General features: G+C 42.1%; 1 protein-coding gene across 1 annotated transcript in view; it reads right to left on the reverse strand.

The window, feature by feature from the left end:
* Nucleotides 1–853: 853 nt before the first annotated feature.
* Nucleotides 854–21242, reverse strand: part of Aff3 (ALF transcription elongation factor 3) — a 494450-nt gene continuing 474061 nt past the window's right edge. Inside the window, exons 16-22 of the mRNA XM_076832801.2 lie at nt 18503–18566; nt 14633–14769; nt 11153–11224; nt 9507–9600; nt 5532–5581; nt 5178–5401; nt 854–1085 (exon numbers count right to left, since the gene is read on the reverse strand). Coding sequence (XP_076688916.2) covers nt 964–1085; nt 5178–5401; nt 5532–5581; nt 9507–9600; nt 11153–11224; nt 14633–14769; nt 18503–18566 — 763 coding nt within the window. The 3' untranslated portion in view covers nt 854–963. The remainder of the gene's footprint in view (nt 1086–5177; nt 5402–5531; nt 5582–9506; nt 9601–11152; nt 11225–14632; nt 14770–18502; nt 18567–21242) is intronic.

Below are 21242 nucleotides of genomic sequence, written 5' to 3' on the forward strand. Positions count from 1 at the left end.
ATGTCCCCATTTGGCCAAGAAATTTCGCCAAGAAAGCTACCGTGGAAAGAAAAGACTTGAAATGTACTGGCTGACAAAAGCCACATGGCTCTACAGCCACCAAGTCACAGTGGCAGGAGGAAGAAATGCACGTGCCTGGAGGGCTTGTTGTCACAGTGCACATTTAAATTCCCAGCCCAGCTCCAGAGCACAGTGGCTGTTGCTCCCGTGGGTGTGGATTTTCAAAGACACTGAGTTGTCACTGAATCCCAGTGCCACTGTCATAACATGGGGGGTCAGGGGGCAGGTCAGGGAAGGCTGTGTGAATCCATCCGTTTGCTTACGATGGGTTTGGTTGATAATAATGTTGAAGCGGGTATTAGAGGAAGGGCAGGGGATTTGGTAACATGCAGTCTAGTAAACTTCTGGCACAAAAAATAACTGACTTGTTTTCATGATTCAATTACCCATTAATACACACCCATCAAAAATAATTGGGAAATAGCATATTAATACTGAAAGTAACCAATAATATAAAGTCAGGTTCATCTTCACTGGCAGTTAAGCTTTTGGTGTGCTGTATTGCACCTGGTGAACTAACCCATCAGATTTTGGTTGAAGTTTTGGAGAAGTCATGATTTAGCAGTTGGGAAAGGAAGTGTGTGTGTGTGTGTGTGTGTGTGTGTGTGTGTGTGTGTAGTTCCTCTAACCGGGAACTCCTGATCACATTGTCTAGCCTGGGATTATGGAAACCAGACAAAGAATATGTGTTCTGAAGCACTGTGTATCTTACATACACAGGCAGCTTCCTATACACCCACACGTAAAGACACACATGCCCTGGGAAAAGATCATTGCTTGATGCAAAGGAAGTGTTCAATGCAGCTTGATAAATGCTGTGGCTGGGAATTTCAGCAGCACAGTGTCCAGAAACATGGAGCCATCTTGGAGATGAGAGCACAGCCGGGCTCCAGGGCGAGGTCCCTACGGCAGGTGGGCGCTGTTCCGTAGCCAGTGCAGGCCCTGCTGCGAGTACTGGACCAGGTGCTCCATGCTGCTGTGCAGGGTGACAGGCCCCATGAGCAGATCCAGGTCGTTAAAGAATTCTAGGGGACAGAGAGAGTGGTTAAGTGTGCCACACAGGCTAGGTGTGCTACTTCATCCTCTGGACTATTATGGTCCAACAAAATCACAGATCTCCTGCTCCATCTTGTGACTTCTGCATACCCTTGAACAAAATAAGATCCAAGGGTGGGGGACTCATTCTATACCCAAATAGATAAACTATGTCTACTATTTCTTTTTTAAAGCATTCTTTTTTTTTTTTAACCTTTATTTTATTTATTTACTTTTATGTGGTGCTGAGGATGGCTTGTATTGCTCACTCAGGGTTTTCCAAAGTGGACATGTATATTTCGAGCCATATCCATAGCCCTATCTTTGTATTTTTAATTTAGAGACAGGGTCTAACTGAGTTGCTTAGAGCCTTTCTTTTGCCAAGACTGGCTTTGAACTCATGATCCTCCTGTCTCAGCCTCCAGAGCTACTGGAATTACAGATGTGCGTCACCGTGCCCGGTTGGACATACATATTTCTATATATTTGTCCCTCCTGTTTGTCTCCCTGGGAAACCCACCTCAACCCACTTCAACCATGCAATTGCTATGTAATTTTCAAAACCCTGTTCCATTCTAGCTCCTCTAATGAGCTGCTCCTGGTGGCCTTTGACCACCATGACATTCCTACTGGACTCCCAGGGGCACCAGCTTGGCTGCATGTTATAGACTATCTGGTTTTATTAACAATTTCCTGCACTGGTGATTCATCTGTCATCCATTCCTCATTTCACTGTGGACATGCTGCTCTTGACCTCAAAGTTTTATGCTGTCATAGAGTCATAATTTTCATTCAGGGGCCTGAAAGTGAACTCAGGTTTGTACTCTTACCTGTTGCTGGAGAGAGAGTAGTAACTTGATACAATTTTTCAGGAGAAAAGGTAACAATATATATTAAGATATAAAATTATATATATCTTAAAATAATCTGTACCTGTGGACCCCAAATTTCTACTTCTATTTTTATTTTATTCTCCCAAAGAAAATAACCAGAAATATGGATAATGACTTCTATAGAAATTCTTATCAGGATATGGAAAAACATTGGGAGTGTTTTCTACCAACAGTGGAAAAAAATTTGAAGTAACCTAAATAATCTAACACCGTGATAACAAATATCACGATATCATATTTTGTGATCATAAAACCAATATGTTATGGTAGCATTACAGTATGATTACAAAGAGAGTTTTTTGGCAAATTAATGACATGAGAAAATGCTTGCTACAATGTTAAGTGAAAAAAGGATTTAAAATTATATTCACTATGATTTTACTTTGGTAAAAATAATGCATATTTGGGAAGAAAGGCTAAAAGAAACTTGGTAGAACGTTATTTATTTGTAAGTCATTTCTAAGATTACTGATGTCTTAAGAACTTTTTTTCTTTATGGTTTATTGTGCTTCACGAATTTAGCCACAGAAAACACCCATGACTGTTATTATCAGAAAAAAAATTACTTAAAAATTCAGCTTTTACCATTCCACATACAATGGGTTCTCTTTTCAGTTGTCAGCAGCAGGCACTTAGGGAGCTAGCACTAACCCTAATTCATTCATTCATTCACTCATTCAGTCGATATTTCAGAGCTCCAATTGGGTCTCAGGCACTGGCTGGGTCTCAGGAGTCCAAATTTGAATGATATATATATATGTATATTTTTTCTTTTAATTTTTCTTTTTTTTTCTTTTTGTATCTCTAGCCTTTTTTATTTTTTCTTCTGAGACAGGGTTTCACTAAGTTGCTTAGGGTCTTGCTAAATTGCTGAAGCTGGCTTTGAACTTGGGATCCTCCTGCCTCAGCCTCTGGCCGAATGAAATATAATCTTTACCTTCATGTAGCTGTTTATTGTCTAAAGGGAAAAATGTATATATTTTTATACCTATATCTGTACCTGTATTTGTATTTGTACTTCTGACTATGTCTATACCTATACCTGTATCTACTCCTGAATCTGTACCTATACCTGCATCTGTACTATATCTACACTTGTATTTGCATCTGTATCTGTACCTAACCTATGCCTGAATCAGTACTTATACCTGTATCTGCACATGTATCAGTACTTATACCTGTACTTGCACCAGTATCTGTACTTATACCTGTTTCTACACCTGTATCTGTACCTGTATTTGTACCTATATGCATATCTGTACCTACAATTGTATCTGTACCTATACCTGTATCTGTACTTGCACAGTATCTGTACTTATACCTGTACCTATACATCTGTACCTATACCTGTATCTGTACTTATACCTATATTTACACCTGTATCTGTACCTATACCTGTATCTGTACCTACAATTGTATCTGTATCCATACCTGTATCTGTACTTGCACCAGTATCTGTACTTGCACCTGTATCTATGTCTGTATCTGTACTTATACCTATATCTATGCCTGTATCTGTACCTGCACCTGTATCTGTACTCATACCTGTATTTATACCTGTATCTGAACCTATACCTGTATCTGTACCTGTACCTATGCCTATATCTGCACCTATACCTGTATCTATACCTACACTTGTATCTGTACCTGCACCTATACCTATACCTGCACCTGTACTTATACCTATTTCTATACCTGTATCTGTACCTATACCTGTATTTGTACCTTCACCTGTATCTGTACCTTCACCTGTATCTGTACTTATACCTGTATCTGTAACTGCACCTGTATCTGTAAGTACACCTGTATATGTACCTACGCCTGTATCTATGCCTACACCTGTATCTGTATTTATACCTGTATCTATGCCTGTATCTGTATCTGCACTTTTATCTGCACCTGTATCTGTATCTATACTTGTATCTGTACCCATACCTGTATCTGTACTTGCACCAGTATCTATACTTATACCTGTTTCTATGCCTGTATCTGTACTTATACCTGTATCTACACCTGTATCTGTACCTCCACCTGTATCAGTACTTATACCTGTATCTATACTTATACCTGAATTTACACCTGTATCTGTACTTATACCTGTATCTGTACTTATACCTGTATCTACACCTGTATCTGTACCTGCACCTGTATCTATTCCTGTATCTGTACCTGGACCTGTATCTATGCCTGTGTCTGTACTTATACCTGTAACTATGCCTATATCTGTACCTATACCTGTATCTGTACCTACACTTGTATCTGTACTTATACCAGTATCTATGCCTGTATCTGTACCTATACCTGTATCTTTACCTGTAGGTACACATGTATCTGTATCTGCACCTGTACTTATACCTATTTCTACACCTGTATCTGTACCTACACCTGTATCTGTACCTGCACCTGTATCTGTACCTGCACCTGTATCTGTACCTATACTTGTATCTGTACCTTCACGTGTATCTGTATTTATACCTGTATCTATACCTGTATCTGTACCTGCACCTGTAACTATGTCTGTATCTGTACCTACACTTGTATCTGTACTTATACCAGTATCTATGCCTGTATCTGTACCTATACCTGTATCTGTACCTGTAGGTACACCTGTATCTGTATCTGCACCTGTACTTATACCTATTTCTACACCTGTATCTGTACCTGCACCTGTATCTGTACCTACACTTGTATCTGTACGTATACCAGTATCTATGCCTGTATCTGTACCTATACCTGTATCTGTACCTGTAGGTACACCTGTATCTGCACCTGTACTTATACCTATTTCTACACCTGTATCTGTACCTGCACCTGTATCTGTACCTACACCTGTATCTGTACCTGCACCTGTATCTGTACTTGCACCTGTATCTGTACCTACACTTGCATCTGTACCTTCACGTGTATCTGTATTTATACCTGTATCTACGCCTGTATCTGTTTCTGCACCTTTATCTGCACCTGCACCTGAATCTGTATCTGATGTGTGTGACACCATCTTCCACAGTAAGGATAAAGGTAAATAAAGACACTCAAGGCTCTGAGCGAGAGGAGAGGTCAGGAAAGGTATCACACGGCAGATGACAGCTTCTGTTTCTTTGAAAGGCCACGTAAGGCTGAGCAGTGGCCCCCAGGTCTGGCTCTCCCCAGCCTCGGCAGGTCCCCACACCCGAGGGGCAGTATGCACACCTCTGTTTTCTTTGGCCAGGTTGTCCGCCATCTCCCAGTAGTCGTAGCTGTGCAGGATGCTGTTGGTGATGCTGACATGATTGGCCGCCATCTGATGGATGCGCTGCGGGATGCTGACGATGGTCGATGGGGACAGGGCGTTGGTACTGGAGAGGCTGCCCTGAGACCCCACGGAGCTGGTGGGAGAGGGGTTGGGAGACATGGGGGATGGGGTTCCAGTGCTCCTGGAATGGGAGAGGTAGAGAAACCAGAGTGGAGAGGTCGGGAGCAGGCGAGGCGGGGCAGCCCATCAGGGCACAGAAAGCACCATGCACTCACTGCCTGGCTTACTGCATTTGGGAAAAGTGAACTTACTTTCCACTGGCCCCCCACGGAGACGGGGCTTGGGCAGCTTTGGATGAATTCTGCAGGAAAACAGAGACAAGGACAGTGAGTTCCACCTGCTTAAGGGTAAACAGCCGACTACAACACGTTCTCAGGTGACAGTGGGGAGAAATCACAGAAGGCACCACAGAGAAGATGCAGATTCTTAGAAACTGGGTCTGGGAAACAAGGCTGCTGGCTCCCTCTCTGGAGCTGGGGAGGGGCCGCTGCCTGGACTGTGGGCCTCCACGGTGGGGTAACTGAAGGGCTTACCCCTGGGCTTCTATGTACAAACTTAAGGTATCAAATTAAATGACAATCCTGGGGGTCTTTGGGTCTGAACAGTTCTAACTGTTCTCATCATAAATTACTCTAATTTTTCTGAAAAGGAAATAAACAGAGCAGGAAAGCTCCCAACCCCTCCTGAGAATGCGCTATATTTAAATTTAGGGGTTATTTGCAAGAACTGCTGTTATGCACTTAATGCCTGAAAGTAGATGTCACCAAATTCTTGCATCATAGCATATAAAGTTTAAAAGCATTTCTCTTAAAGGAATCTAATCTTAAATATTCCAAAAAGAACAGATGAAAATATAGTTTCTTAACAGACAAGACATTCAAAAGCTCTGAATGATTTGGATATTCTGATTTAAGATGTTACTGCTGCAGGAACCAAGTGTTTGCATCAGACATTTAAAAAGGGAGGAACAGGGAATGAATCTGACCAAATTTTCCTATATTCACATTCGAATACACCGTATCGAATTTCACCTTTATATATATCCATAAAGCACTAATTTTTAATACCTTTATTTTATTTATTTAAATTTATGTGGCGCTGAGGATTGAACCCAGTTCCTCACAGGTGTCAGGTGAGACCTCTACCACTGAGCCACAACCCCAGCCCCATAAGGCACTAATTTAAAAAAGTATAAATAGAGGAAAGACAATAGAATATAGGAAAGGGAATGGTGGGGGCAGGTGAGGGGGGAAGGAGAAGTACTGAGGACAAAACTGAAAGAAATTATATTGAATGCTTGTATAATTATGTCAAAGTCACCCCTAATAATATGTATAACTATAACGCACTAATAGAAATTTTTTTTCTAGGTTGGAGTGCAGCTCCATGGTAGAGTGTTTGCCCACATATGTGAGGCCCTGGGTTTGATTCCCAGGACTGCAAAACACCAAAAACCAAACAAACCAACCAAAACAGAAAAATTTCCCCTTTGGCAAAGAAAGTTGCTAAACGCACAGTTTTTTTTTTTTTTTCTTTTCTTTTCTTTTTTTAAAGAGAATTTTATTTTTTAGTTCTCGGCGGACACAACATCTTTGTTTGTATGTGGTGCTGAGGATCGAACCCAGGCCCCACGCATGCCAGGCAAGCGCGCTACCGCTTGAGCCACATCCCCAGCCCCAAAGTTTTTTTTTCCTTTGAGGGCCCAAGAATGTTTTCCTGGACAGAAATCTACTCAAGAGGAAGAAACCTCATCTTTGTGATGCTCCTGTGCATTTTCCTTTTCAGAGACAAGTCTCAGCCGGTCTCAGCCTGGTTCCTCCCAGGCGATGCAGATACATCTCTTTGGGTCGGAAGGCACTTTGCCAGCTGGTGGCTGGTTTCTTTAGTGTCAGCGTGGAGTTATCAAAACAGCCCGAAATGGCCCGCCAGGACTCAGGCTCCACAGCAAGGTGCAAATACGGGACAGAATTGCAAACCATGTCACTTTTACCTGTCGCAGGAAATGACTCCATTTTCGTGGAGAGAACTAGAGAAGGGACTGCCTTCTTTGGAGGGAGCATCTCCCCTTCCTGCCGTGATGTGACTGGCACCTTCCTGGGTGGGGTGCTCAGGGCCCCAAGAAGGTGTTTCACTACACCACTTGGTTCTGGGTATAAGAACACAAAGGGGAAAGAGGGAGGGAGGCCTGGGGACGGGAGAAACCACCTAGCAGGGGGTGTCGAACGGGAAGAATGGCTGAACCCATTCAGCCACAGCAAAAACATGGGCAGGAACAAAGTCCCCCTTCAGAGACGGTTTGGACGAATAAAACACATCTGTACAGCTGAACTGTCACTGTCACCTGAAGGTTTTGAAACTTTGGATGGGAAAGGATACAAAGTTTCAGTGAGGAGGGTCATCTTCTGGAGACTTACTGTGATTAGAATTAAAGATAACATCTAGTACACTTGAAAATCACTAAGAGTAGATTTTGGGAGTTCCCATCACAAAAGTGACAAGTACATGAAGCGATGGATATGTTAATTAGCTTGATTTTATCATTCTGCAATGTATGCATGTATCAAAAATCACACACATCAGAAATACACAGGATCAATCCTTGGCCGATTAAAAATACATTTAAATATTTTTAATATATTCTTCTTTTTTTTTGTACCAGGGATGGATCCTAGGGTGCTTAACCACTGAGCTATATCCCTAGACCTTTCTTTATTTTTTCTTTTGAGACAGGGTCTCACTAAGTTGCTCAGGGCCTCGCTAAGTTGCTGAGGCTGGCTTTGAACTTGCGATCCTCCTGCCTCAGCCTCCTGAGCTGCTGGGATTACAGGTGTGTGCCACAGCACCTGGCTAGTTTATTCATTTTAATATGAATAATATTTAATATGTTAATATATTAAATAATGTTGATCTGATGAAGGATAAATGCCAATAACTCCTGAAGGAGAAGTCTGAAGCTCAGGTTCCTTTCTCTACCCGTTCTCTATGTACCCCTGGACTGCATGTGTAAATTAAGAACTTCTTTATTTCTGTTGTACCTTAAAAGTTCTGGTTGTAACCCTCTTGGGCTTCCAGAATTCAGCTTCCTTTTTTCTTTCTTTTTTTTTTTTAAAAATATTTTCTTTTTTACTTGTTGACAGACCTTTATTTTATTTATTTACACCCGGTGCTGAGAATTGAACCCAGTGCCTCACACATGCCAGGCAAGTGCTCTACTGCAGAGCCCCAGCCCCAGCCCCAACTTCCTTATTTCTTCAAGCATTGTTTTTCTTGATTGAAACAACTCTCTTTGGTATTAGCTCTTAGATTCTGAATTTCTGAAAACTACTCATCTTGTAAAGGGAAGGCTCTGTGCCAGTTCTCATCATTATAACCCACCAAAGGGCCAGGAAAGTTATCTCCTTGGCTCTGAACTTGGTTATTCTAATTGCACACTCAGGAAGGAGGCACCATGCTAAAAATATCCCAAGAGACCCGGAATCACCTGGTCAGACAAGCTCTGAGAAGTGGAGGTTGGGAATAAATGATTTTTAGGGAAGGTGGTGTAGCTGAAATAAGGCTTGGGGACGGGATACTGGATTTAGGTGGATAAACAGAGAACAGGCCCAGGAATCTCAAACAAATGATGAATTTCAAGTTCACTTTACAACAGTACACCAGATAGGGACTTTCGTTGTTATTTCCTGCCATCTAAAAAAATTCTCCCAGTGAAAATAATTTCATTCCCCGCGGTAAGTAAAAGTTTCCATGGTTGCGAATTCCATCCTTACAGTTACACATTGCTACCTAGTGTCTCTGAGTTGCTAATCATCCATCTCTTACCCTTTTAAATAGCACCTCCATTAAAAGTTAAGTTAGCTACTAGAGAATAACGAAGGGGTAACGGCTTGGAAGTAGTTACTTCTAAGAGAAGAAATCTTCTCTTGGATGTGAGGAATTTATGTCTGCTCTATAGATCTATTTCCTAGGACCATGGAAGGAATAACTGGATATTCCTTTTCTTGAGGCCACCAAAGTACTTGGGCAAGAAGGCAGGGGGTAAATTAGCTAGGCTCTCAAGGCCCATTCTCTGAGCTTTCAGGCACAAGTGAGTCATAAATGCAATTTCTGGAGACAGAGGTGACCTGTACTAGCCCCAGAGCAGTGGGTCCTGCCAGGGTTTTCTGAAGTGCCCCTGACAGGGAGGCACCTGAACACAAGCAGGCAGCCGCTCATCTGTCAGACAGTACCTTGAAATAGTCGATGAGTGCTTTTGAATACTTGACAGCGTGGTCCCTTTTAAGCCGAAACATCCGCCAGTACAGGAGAGCCAGGCATCGATAGCTGCAGCGGAAGGAGAGAAGTGAGCCCTTCAGAACAGGAGTGTGTCCTTGAGAAACAAGCCTTTACCAAGGTCATGCCATTCCAAGTGACTTGGTATTTACACCATGCTTATGTATCTAAGATGTTTCTGTATGTACCTACATGACCTGACCTTCTTTTTGTCCCCAGAATATAATTCAAAATTCCGACGTGGTACTCCATAAATATATTCACCTGTAGCTTATTTTGGACTATGAGATTTATCACTTTGTGGGAACAGGGCCTGGTGCTTCCTTCTTCTACCACGAGAGGGCAGTCTCTCTCCATGAGCCGCGTGAGGAAGCTCTAGCCACAGCTTTCACTGCTTCCTGGGTGAGCTACCCTGGCTTTGTGAATAGGTCAGTCTTTCTACCTGTTTTTATTACCTTTGCTTTTTTAATACTTTATTACACGATATTTAGCTGAAATAGATAATATAAATAATGAGTGTGAATCATGAACAACAAAAACACTTTGTTGAGAGTTTTCATCATTTGATATTGTCTACAATATTTGAATTATTATTTACATATAAGTATTATATCTAACATGATATTAATTATTAATTATTATTTATTAATGTTATTAATTATCATCAATTTATTTATCCCAATATGGAACTTCAATTAAGAAAAGGGCACAGGTAGTGTTTCCTGGACTCATCCTTTCTTGCTTGCTTTTGGCTAGTAATCATTTGCTAACTCAGATCTGGTGTTGACGTGCTAGAATCGCAAGAGCCTGAATAGTCTCTTAACAGCCCAAACTCCAGACGATATGATGAAGTGAAACAGCCTGAGACCCTCTCTTTTGTCTGTGTTGCTGTCATAGTTTTTGAGATTCCATTTGAGTCTCTAATGTGTAGATTAGATTCTAGAGTGGAATGAGCTTTTGAAGAAGGAAAAAATTTGGATCCTTTGACAGGAAGAACCAACAGAGAGGTGTTCTGAGATCTGGGGAGTGGGGTGAGGTGTCCTGAGGAGATGTCATGGAGAAAGCTATTATAATCACATAATAGTCATCGCTGTAATCACTATCAGTACAGAAAAAAATCTTTTCTATATTGGCTAACATTTTGAAAGACGTGATTTTATTATCAAAGTATAATGAGCCGCTCTTCAGTTTAATGCGTTGAGAGCTTTAAGCACCGTCTTTATTCATTCAGACTGATCTGCCACATAGAGCAACACATGAATTATTTTGATTGCATCTAAAGCATCAAACACAAGGGAAACTCTATTTGACACAATGTACATTCAGATGACTAAAGCGACGACCTACCTGATTTTGAAACACATGCACAGAGAAAAAAAAAAATTACCCTTGTGTAATTGACCTGTCGATTTTCAATGACTGAATTCTGTTCATGCATAGCACAGCAAAAGGAAATGGTCTGGATTCTCCCTGGCGGTTAGAATAGCATGGGGCTTTGTATGCTCAAAGGTGCCAGGAAAACACCATGCGTTTTAGCACATGATTTGCCAATGAGGACCTAGGGGGCTGAGGACACTCTCTTAGGTTGCAATGAGGCACTCACCATAATGCAGCTAGTTGTTTGTCCTCTGGTGTGGCGTTGGGGCCCGAGTGGGTTTTTAGTCTCATGGCATATCTAAAATCAAAAACAAAAATGAAAGCAAAAGGGGGTGGGGAGAGGGAAAGCAAAGGAATAAAACAAAAATAACTCTCTTGGTAATAACAGAACTTCTATGCTGTGAGTTCTGTCCACCCAGTACTTAGATTTTCCCAGTGCCGCTCATAATTCTTTCTTAAAAGCCTTCTGACATTGCTCTTCTTCCCCCAAGCATCACATCACTGTGATATAATGAACAAAATCTTTCTTATGATGCCTCACTACTCTTGCTTTTAGCAATACAAGTTCAAATGCTGCAAATGGGCAGAAGGGGTAGCAGTTCAAGAACTAGTCAAGCATATGGTAACACGCCCGTTAATCCAAGTGTTGACGTATGGCTGAGTGGTGACACTTGGTTCAATGCTTCTGGGCTCACCTCCAGGAGAATTTGTACCCCTGGTGCTCAGATGGGTGCTCCCTTGACCCCTTCGTCTTTGTTATGTGACTCTTACCTTGATGGCAGTGTAAATGATCTGGGTACATTTTAAATCTACATTGGCTTCTATTTATGTGCATTATGAGAAACAATTCCATTCACTTCTCTGAACTAGGGGGACTGTGGCCTTTGCTTTCCCCCAGTAACATATCAGGTCGCCTAGGCAGACTCTCTGAGAGAACTGAGGTAGTGTGTGCAATGGTCAGAGAGTCCCAGGCTCAAATCCCAGCTCAGTTACTGAGTTGTGAGAGCCTAAGTGTATTAATGTCCCTAAGCCTTCACTTCCTTACCTATGAAACAGAACTAATGCCGTGATCACACAGCCTTGTTGTGGGGATTAACCCAGATCATTCTAGGAAGCTCTTGGCACAGCAGGCTGGCTTGCTGGCTTAAGAAGCAGTCCCTTAGCGTGGCCTCATCTCCTCAATGTGCAGGTCTGTGGGTTTCTGAGTGTGTCTCTGTGCAGAGCATTTGCAGTGGTTGCTCTTGGGTGTGACAATACACTTACATGACTTCACAGAATTCATCAGTATCAACATTTTACCACCTTGAGTGGAGTGTGGCAGTTGTTATCTTCTTTACTTCTAAATAATTACCCTGAGAATCAGATGGTGGTATAATTTTTGTTTCAATCATCAAACGTGATTTATGAAAGGAGGACAGTTGATTGCCCGTGTCTGTATTTCTGTTCTCTCCTCCTTCCTTATGTGTGCAGATTCCTTCCTCTGTTGAGGAAGGTCCTGCAGCCACTCTCGAAGCGGGGTCTGTCAGAGACAAACACTGTGGTTTTCCTGAGTCTGATAATATCTTCATTTCCCTCCGCGCCTGAAGAATATTCCCCTGAATCTAGAATCCACAGATGGATATTTCCTCCTTTCTTTCCACACTTGAAAAAATGTCACATCACCTCCTCTGGCCTCCCCGATGTCAGGTGAGAAGTGGGTGGTCAGCTGAGCGGGTGTTCCCCCCCAGCTGATGTGCTGTTTCTCCCTGATGGTTTCACCATTTCCTTGTCTTTAGTTTTCAGGGACAGAATCACGATGTGTCCTGGCCTGCATTCTGTCAGGCTTATCCTATTTGGGTTGTCCTCGGCTGCCAGGATCTGTAGGTTGATGTCTTTTGACAAACGTGGCAACGCTCAGTCATCACCTCTTCAAGCACTCTCTCAGTCCCACTTTTTCCCTCTCCTTCAGGGACCCCGGTGATACAAACGTTGGATCTCCTGTTATGGTGCTTACTTGGTTTGAATATGCCCACAGAAGTCACATGTTGGAAATTACCCAAGTTAGCAGTATTCAGTGGTGGGACCTCAGGAGGCAGAACCCTCACTAATGGATTCATCTTGGGTGAGTTAGTTATTGAGGGAGTGGATCTTGATAAAAAGGAGGAATTCAGGCCACCGTCCTGTTTTACCTGAGCTCCCTTGCCCTTCCACCGTGGGGTAATGCAGCACAGAGACCCTCACTGGATGCCAGCACAATGATCCTGGACTTCTCAGCCTCTAGAGCCATGAACCAAACAAACTTCTATTGTTCATCATTTATCCAGTCCGTGGTATTTTGCTAGCGCAGCAGAAATTAGACTAACACAGGCCCTCTTCACTTATCAAAAAAATTTTTCCAGTCTATTCATTCGTCTCTTGCCCAGATTGGGTAAATTCTACTTTCTGTCCTCAAGTTCACTGATTGTATCCTTTATCTCTCCTTTGTGATTGAGCCCACCCAGTGATTTTTTTTTCTATTATTATATTTTTTCAGTTCTATAATTTCTATTTGATTCTTTTTAAATAAAATTTCGACAAGATTTTCTGCTTTCTGTTTGTGGCAAGAGAAATGTAATTGTTTACTGGGGAATTTTTAAGATGGCTGCTTTGGAATTCTCGCCAGATAATTCCAACATCTGATTCATCGTGACATTGATCTGTTTTCATTTCAGTTATGATTTTCCTGGTTCTTGGTAGGGCGGGTGAGTTTCTGCTGTATCCTGGACATTTGGCTATCATGTGAGGAGATTCTGGATCCTATTTAAATCTCTTGACTTAGCAGTTATCCTGTTGAGGTTTAGCAGGCAAGCCTTGGGCTACTTTGGGCTGTGATCCAATTATAATTTAGTTTTCAGAGCTTTGCTGGTACTATATTGGGATACCCTGGGGCCCCAGCTGGTCCCTGGTGGCGCTGCCTGAGGTGAGGTGGCTGGTGGGAGGGAGGGTTCCCCAGGCTGGACTCTCTTGGAGGCAGCCCTTCACGGATCATTGCCTGCTTCCCACTGTCCCCTGGTGAAGGAAGGGATTCTCCCACTTGTGGTAAGCTACCCCCTGCCAGAGCTCCTGGCCCCCCAGTGGCTCTCAGTGGGGAAGAAGAATGTCAGTTTTGGTGGACAAGGTGCAGATTTAAGTGGCAAATGGATTTTCAGCATTTTTTTAAAAAATCCACAAATGTATGGTTTTCTTTTCTTTTTCTTTTTTCCCCCATTTTTTAATGGGTGCATTATAATTATACATAATTGTGGGATTTGTTATGTATTTGTGCATACACGTGATATGACGATCTAATCTGGGCAACATTCTTCTATTTTCTTTCTCTTTCTGACGGTTTTTACATCTTTGTGGGGCACAGTTTGACAGTTTGATACATGTGTACATTGGACATTGATCACATGTGGGTAGTGAGCACATCACCACCTCATGCATTTGTTATTTCTCTAAAGTGAGAACATTCAAAAACCGCTGCTTTAGCTGTTTTGAAATACGTAATACCTTAGCGTTAACTAGAGTCATCTACTGTAATTAAGACTCTTTCCTAACCTAGGCGAGAACAGCGCTCACCGAGACTCAGCTTCCTCCCAGCCACGGTTCCAGTGGCTGAAGGTGCGGTGGACAGACGGATGCTCTTGGCTGCCCACCTAGTCCTCCCTCAGGCTCCTCCCTACCCCGCCAGGAAATCACGGCTCACCTGATGAGCTCCACCGTCTCTGAGTACATGGTGTAAGGAGACTTGGATTCCATCGGGCCTTGTTCCATGGCGTTTCCACACTCGATAAACGACAGGGCTGCTTCAGCATAGTTCAGGGCCTTTCCAAACTTCTCCACCTGATCAACAGAATGCACAGCGTCGACCTTAAGGAGAGCCTGACACTCAGCGCTGCCCCACAGTGTACACGCTTTACTTGAGAAACTCAACTTGTGAGTTTCAGAATTCTGTGAATGGAGCCCAGGGAAGAAAGACCTAGGAGACGGTAGGCCCCTCGTGAAGTCACGATTTTGCTTTCCACGGTTTCAGTTTTTCATGGTCAACCACAGCCCAAAAATATTAAATGGAAAATTCCAGAAGTGGACATTCTATAAGTTTAAAAAAATTTTTTTAAATCATAGCCTATTATTCTATTTTATTATTAGCTAATCGCTGTGCCTAATTTAGAAGTTAAATTTTATCATAGGGTGAATATATAGGAAAAAGAATTCCATTGGTTGCATAAGGGTTGGTATATCTGTGGTTTCAGGAATCCTGAGGGTCTCAGACTGTATCCCCCTCAGATAAGGGAAGACTGCTGTACTACTTCAATAGTTGTTCTCTCGAATTGCCACTAGGTTGGGGAAATGAGCATGTGGTCACATACAGCATGGCAAAGGCTTGGGACAGCTGCCAATCAACAAGGCTCAGGACTTCATGGCAGCTGTGGTCTCTGTCTCTTTCTAAAGGGTTGGCAACTTCATTCCTATTCCTCCATGCTATGCAGCATCTACTAAGCTACATCCTATTCTTTTTTATTTTTTTATTTTGAGACAGTGTCTCACTAACTTGCTGAGGTCTTTGCTGATTTGCTGAGGCTAGCCTCAGAATTGTGATCCTCCTGTCTCAGCCTCCTGAGTTGCTGGGTTTATAGGCATGCACCATCATGCCTAGCTTTGAACCACACTTTCTTTTGCACACTGCAAACTTGGACAGTTCAAAGCATTGGTTATTATCTTTTATATTATTTATGACATTTACATCTCTTCCTCTTCTCAAGTGTTTTTCATTAACGGTGAGGACCTCATGTAAGGGCAAGATGAAGGGAAAAGAGAAGAGATAAAACTCAAGGCACCATTTCAGCTTCACCAAAATGGGACATGAAGTTGAAAATTGACACTAAATATAATTTTTTGGATGACCTGAAGTCATGTATGTTAATCTTTCCCCATGTCAACAAGGATAGCCACAAATCAGCTTTATATTATTAAATTCTCATATATTAAACTTACACATTGAGTTCCTGGTTCCGTATATTGCTACTCTCTGAAGATCATTACATATTGTCTGGATCACAACATCTCCCCAATATTCAAAGAATGACACAGACATATTATTCTAAGTCTTGCCACAAAAATAAAACAAAATCTCCCTAAAATTAATACTTTAGAAAACAGAACTGTATTGCAAAACTGCTTCTCATTAGCAAATCAAAATTTTAAACAGCTTAAAAAAACAGACAGGCAACATTTTTTTGGCAATGCCTTCAGAATGAGGAATTTATTCTTATTTCATTCAGGAAGCATGGTCTACAGCGCTCAGCTCTGGGGTATGTGCACCTGATACACAAAGCTGCTTCCAGGAACCCACAGTTCATCTGGACAGAGAAAACATGCACCTACAAACAGTTCCATATACAAAGCAGTTCATGATTAACTGACAAAATGCAGAAGGAGGAGTCCCTACCACTGAGATGGATGGATGGGGATGCTTCAAGGAGGAGACCTAAAAACAGGCCTGGGAAGGAATGGTGTGATTTGCCTGGACATGGGAGATGCTGAGGGTGCCTGAGACCTTGTATGTGTGTGTGAGCGTGAAGCTCTGCAGGGGCACATGCCCAGTGGCTGGCAAGAACAGGTGGGCTCAGAGGCTGGCAGGGGACAGGCCTGGCTGGGGCAGTGTTACTTGAGAAATAGTCAATAGAAAAGGTGGGGTGGGGCAAGAGGACCCTGATGAGCAAGTGAACCCCGGAGGATGGACACAGGCAGAAAATCTCATTCTGTGTTATGGTTTGGATGTGAGGTGTCCCCCAAAAGCTCACGTGTGAGACCATGCAAGAAAGCTCAGAGCATGGAACTGGAGACTCTCATGCTAAGCAAAATAAGTCAGTCCCCCAAAACCAAAGGCTGAATGTTTTCTCTGATATGCAGATGCTGATTCACAAAAAGCGGGGGCTAGGGAAGAGTAGAGGGACTTTGGATGAAACAGAAGGGAGTAAAGGGAGGGGAGGGGGCATGGGGGTAGGAATGAGAGTAGAATGAATAGGACATTATTACCCTATGTGCATATATGATCACCTGACCTGTGTAACTCTACATCATTCCCAACCAGACAAATGGTGTGTCAAAAGGCATTCTACTGTCACGTATAACTAATTAGAATTAAAAAAAAAAAAAGATTTTGGCTAATAAGCCTGATAAAAATCGTTTCACAGTATGGCTATTGAGGTTTCTTACTAAGTAATCTTTAAAAAGAAATGATTTCATTATGAGAGCCTTAACCCAATCAGTAAATTAACCCCCCCGATGGGATTAACTGAGTGGTAACCCAAGGTGGGTCTGGAGGAGGCAGGTCCCTTGGGGGCATGACTTTGGGGTATATGTTGTATCTGGTGAGTGGAGTCTCTCTCTGCTTCCTGATCATCATGTGACTGCTTTCCTCGGCCACACCCTTCCGCCACGATGTTCTGCCTCATCTGGAGCCCCGCAATGAACTTTTCCTCCTTAAAATGTTTTTGTCAGGTCTTTTAGTCACAGCAACGAAAAAGCTGACTAAAACATTCTGCTTAAAAGTTTGATGTGTCTCCCAGTAGGGGCCATGCCATCAGTTAATATTTAGAAGACCAGAACTCTCCACTAGATTGTGGTACTCTGTGGGGAAGAACTGTCTTTCCATTTCTCTTCTCTATTTTCGACACTCAACGGACATTTTCTCTGTTCACCAGCGTACCTCGGCCGTGGACCTTGTACAAATAAATGTTTGGTGGGTGGCCTTGATACCCTGGGAGAGGGGGACTTTTAAAGTTCCAATACCTTCAACACTGGAATAATACTTTGAAAAATCGTTTAAAATGCCTTTTTCATCTTCAACACCCTGGTTGATGTCAGTTATGAACACTGGAGGGGAATAAAACTGGGATCACTAGGTGGAAGGGGTCCTTCTGGATGAGTATTTAAGATGGAACAACCCTGTGATCTCTTAAAAAAAAAAAAAAAAAAAAGAAAAAGAAAAAAACAAATCCGAAAGTTTTCTATTTCTTGCCTGGAAGCTTCAAGCTTTCCAAAATAGGAGATTATTCAAGCAAGAAAAGTTATTCTTTGAAAACATCAAATCATGATGGTTTTAGGGTTTTATGTGCGCATAATAGTTTCTGCATTGTATAGTTCAGGGGAAGCATTCATTGCAGCAGATGCACATGAAGAACATGAGTCTTTTTGAAAAGAAATTTGATCCTGGGACCAAGCCAAGCGTTGGCCAAGCTAACAAGAGAGGAAAATGCAAATCTGGATTTTTTTTTTTTAAAGGAAAAAAAAATACTACCACCCACTGACTCTATTGGCTCTAGTTACTATTCAAACCTTAGGGTTAAATTGAAATACTCATTTATCCAGGGCTTTCTCCCAGTCAGACATTATTGGTTGAAGTCATAATTTATTGGGCTATGAGCACTTGATTATATAAACATTTCTCCATTTAACAGGCCCAGCCATCCCTGTAATAGATTTTATAATTACCCAGCTATATTGCCCCAGTGATGAAGCTGCAGTACAAACGTAATTTGGAGGACTGTATCTGGAAAGAAAAGGGTCTCACCATTGCATCTGCTTTATGCTTCATCCGTTTAGCTTCTTGCATAAAATAATCTGCGCTGCGAGGCCTACGAGGAGGAGAGAGTGATATAAGATGTCATTATTGCTTAAGTGCAAGATCTTTTGAAAATATTCTTTTCTTTTGCTCAAACATAAAGCACAATTTAAAAACTCTGCTTAATATGGAATCAAGTCCTTTTTTTTTTAACACTTCCAAATTACTGCCTGTATGTAAAACACTGCGATTATTTTTCTCTTAAGTTAGCAATTCAGAGCCTACTCAATATGTGCAGAGAGTCGACATTTACAGTGGTTTTAGCATGGTCCCCCAGTGCCTAATTTGTGATTCAGATTTTTTTATTGCATGGTTAAGAAAAAAGTGAAAAATCTTATTTCATGTAATAGTTACACGGAACAATCCCTTTTAACTTAAAGGTTGTAAATATACCTCATAATAATTGCATGGATTCGTATGGGTGAGAATATTTATGTATCCTTATGGATATAAGGATCATTTATATGCATAAGTGGTACCTAGAGTTGTATGTGTATATATTTAGTTATTTTCAAGCCTGACAGTGAAAAATGAAAAAAAAAAAACGTAATGCTATATGATTGTGTTCCAGTTGTAATGAAGTTAATTGTAAAATGATGTCTACCTTGTAATAATGCAAACATGGCATGAATTCTCCGGAGCCCTGATTAGCTAGCTGGTAAACATTAACAGCAGAATGTGCATTATTAAAGCAATAATCCTGGTCAGTACTGATTCTTCCGGGAGACAAAGGTAATTCATCCTGAGACTGATCAGGGGTAAGGATCCCCGGTTACACTAAAGCACTTGTCAGGCAGTACCTGTAAAGGCCTATCTGACAGATTTTAAAGAATAAAATTTATATGCTTTAGTCTCCATCATTATAAACTTTATTTGTAATATGGGTCTTTATGTAATCAATAAACCTGACCTATTCATGAATACGCAATCTAAGCCAGGAGTCCCTGAATGGGGGTATGATGTAAGAAGGGAGATTAATCCTGGACGGTTGAACCTATTGTGATATGCTTATTTTGAATTATCTTGTTTCAGGTTCTGATGGGTCTTTTGCCTGTGATATCAGGTAACCAGAGTGTCCCTTTATTCAAAGAGGTCAAAACCCTTAGAAACATAATATATACCATGACAATGAACACTGATTGGTTTAAACATTGCACTCACAGACAAGTCAGAATCGTAGCAAATAATGCAATAATGCTTTGGGTAAAAAAAAAAAAAAAAAAAAATCACAGAAGCAAGAAAAGGACCTGGTTTCCTATCTTCTATTTCTCTATAAAATATCAGGATTGTGGTAACAAGCTGGGACTGTCCTGTTAGCATGTCACAAACAAGAAGTGGCAACACTGTCGTAGGATTTCCTTAATCCTGTCCTTGGCTCATGGCTCCTTCACCACTCTTGTCCCCCTGCAGGTCTGACAGTTGCCATTCATTTGGGTGGGTCTCCCACTGGTGGGTGAGGCCGGAGGCTCTGCCTTCTCTATTACATCGACACCCACATGCTGCTTCTGTTCTAATGGCTTTCGAGTTGCGTCAACAGGGTGCTTTTTCCTTCTTAGGTCACGTGTTGACCCTTGTTCACATATGGATTTTTTGGTCTTTGAAAACAGCTCTGGCAATTTATGTTTGTTGTTAACTGCTTGTTTGCTTCTGTTTTTTAAACTTTATTTTTTTAGAGCACTTTTGGCAAAATTGAGCAGGGGGTTCTGCTGTGCCCTCTGCCCCACAGCCTCCTCCACAATCAGCATCCCAAACTAGGAGCAGCACATTTGCTACAATCCATGAACCTACACTGACGATCATGATCCAGAGATGCTAGTGTAGGGTTCAGCCTTGGTGTTGTAGATCCTAAAGGTTTGGACAAATGTTCCATGACGTGCCTCTACCATTACGATATCACAAAGAACAGTTTCACTGCCCTCCGATCCTCTGTACTTACTTATTTTTTGTCCTTTGGTTTTCATCTCCTGACATGGAAGACCCCACCTCTAGCCCAAGCCCAGATCTGACTCCTGAGCTTCACGTGGGGTGCCAAAGCCTATTCGCTCAGGGGGAGAGTTCCAGTATTCTCACCCACTTCCCCTTGTTGCCAGATGCCTTGACTGCTTCCCTGTAAGCGCTCCTCTCCTCTCGCGAGACCACATTCTCCACAAGTCCAGGCTTTCCTGGCCCCTCAGGTTGCTGAGACTCTGGATGGACTCGCCTGCAGTCTAACTTGAGTTTCACCCCTTGACCAATGTTGTTCGCGGTAGTGTTCATTACATTGCCATCCTGCTCACAGACCTTGACTCCATCTCCAGGGCCTCTGAGGTGACATCTCAGTTCAGGGACCGAATATCCTTCCCTTAACCCCATCATTTATTTACCAACAGCCTTGGCCAAACTCTGGGCTGGTTTCCCCACTGTCTTAATAACTTGCTCTCCCTGTCTCAGAAGCTTTGCTTATTCTCCCTGCTGCCCGAATACTGTGCTCTCTGCCTATTAACTGAGTCTTCACCAAGGATCTACCATGAACCAAAAGTTACTGCCCTCAAATTCTACTGCCACCGTGAGTCCTTCCGGTCACTGGTCCATGCTTATCTCTGCCTTTCCTGGTCTCATAGAGCACTTCGTGTTTGCACTACACTTCTGGGTATTTAATTGCCTTCCAAGCTGCAGAGGGCTATGGTCATTGACTATGAACCACTTGGTG

Source organism: Callospermophilus lateralis, chromosome 14 (assembly GCF_048772815.1).
Source record: "Callospermophilus lateralis isolate mCalLat2 chromosome 14, mCalLat2.hap1, whole genome shotgun sequence".
NCBI classification, from domain to species: domain Eukaryota; kingdom Metazoa; phylum Chordata; class Mammalia; order Rodentia; family Sciuridae; genus Callospermophilus; species Callospermophilus lateralis.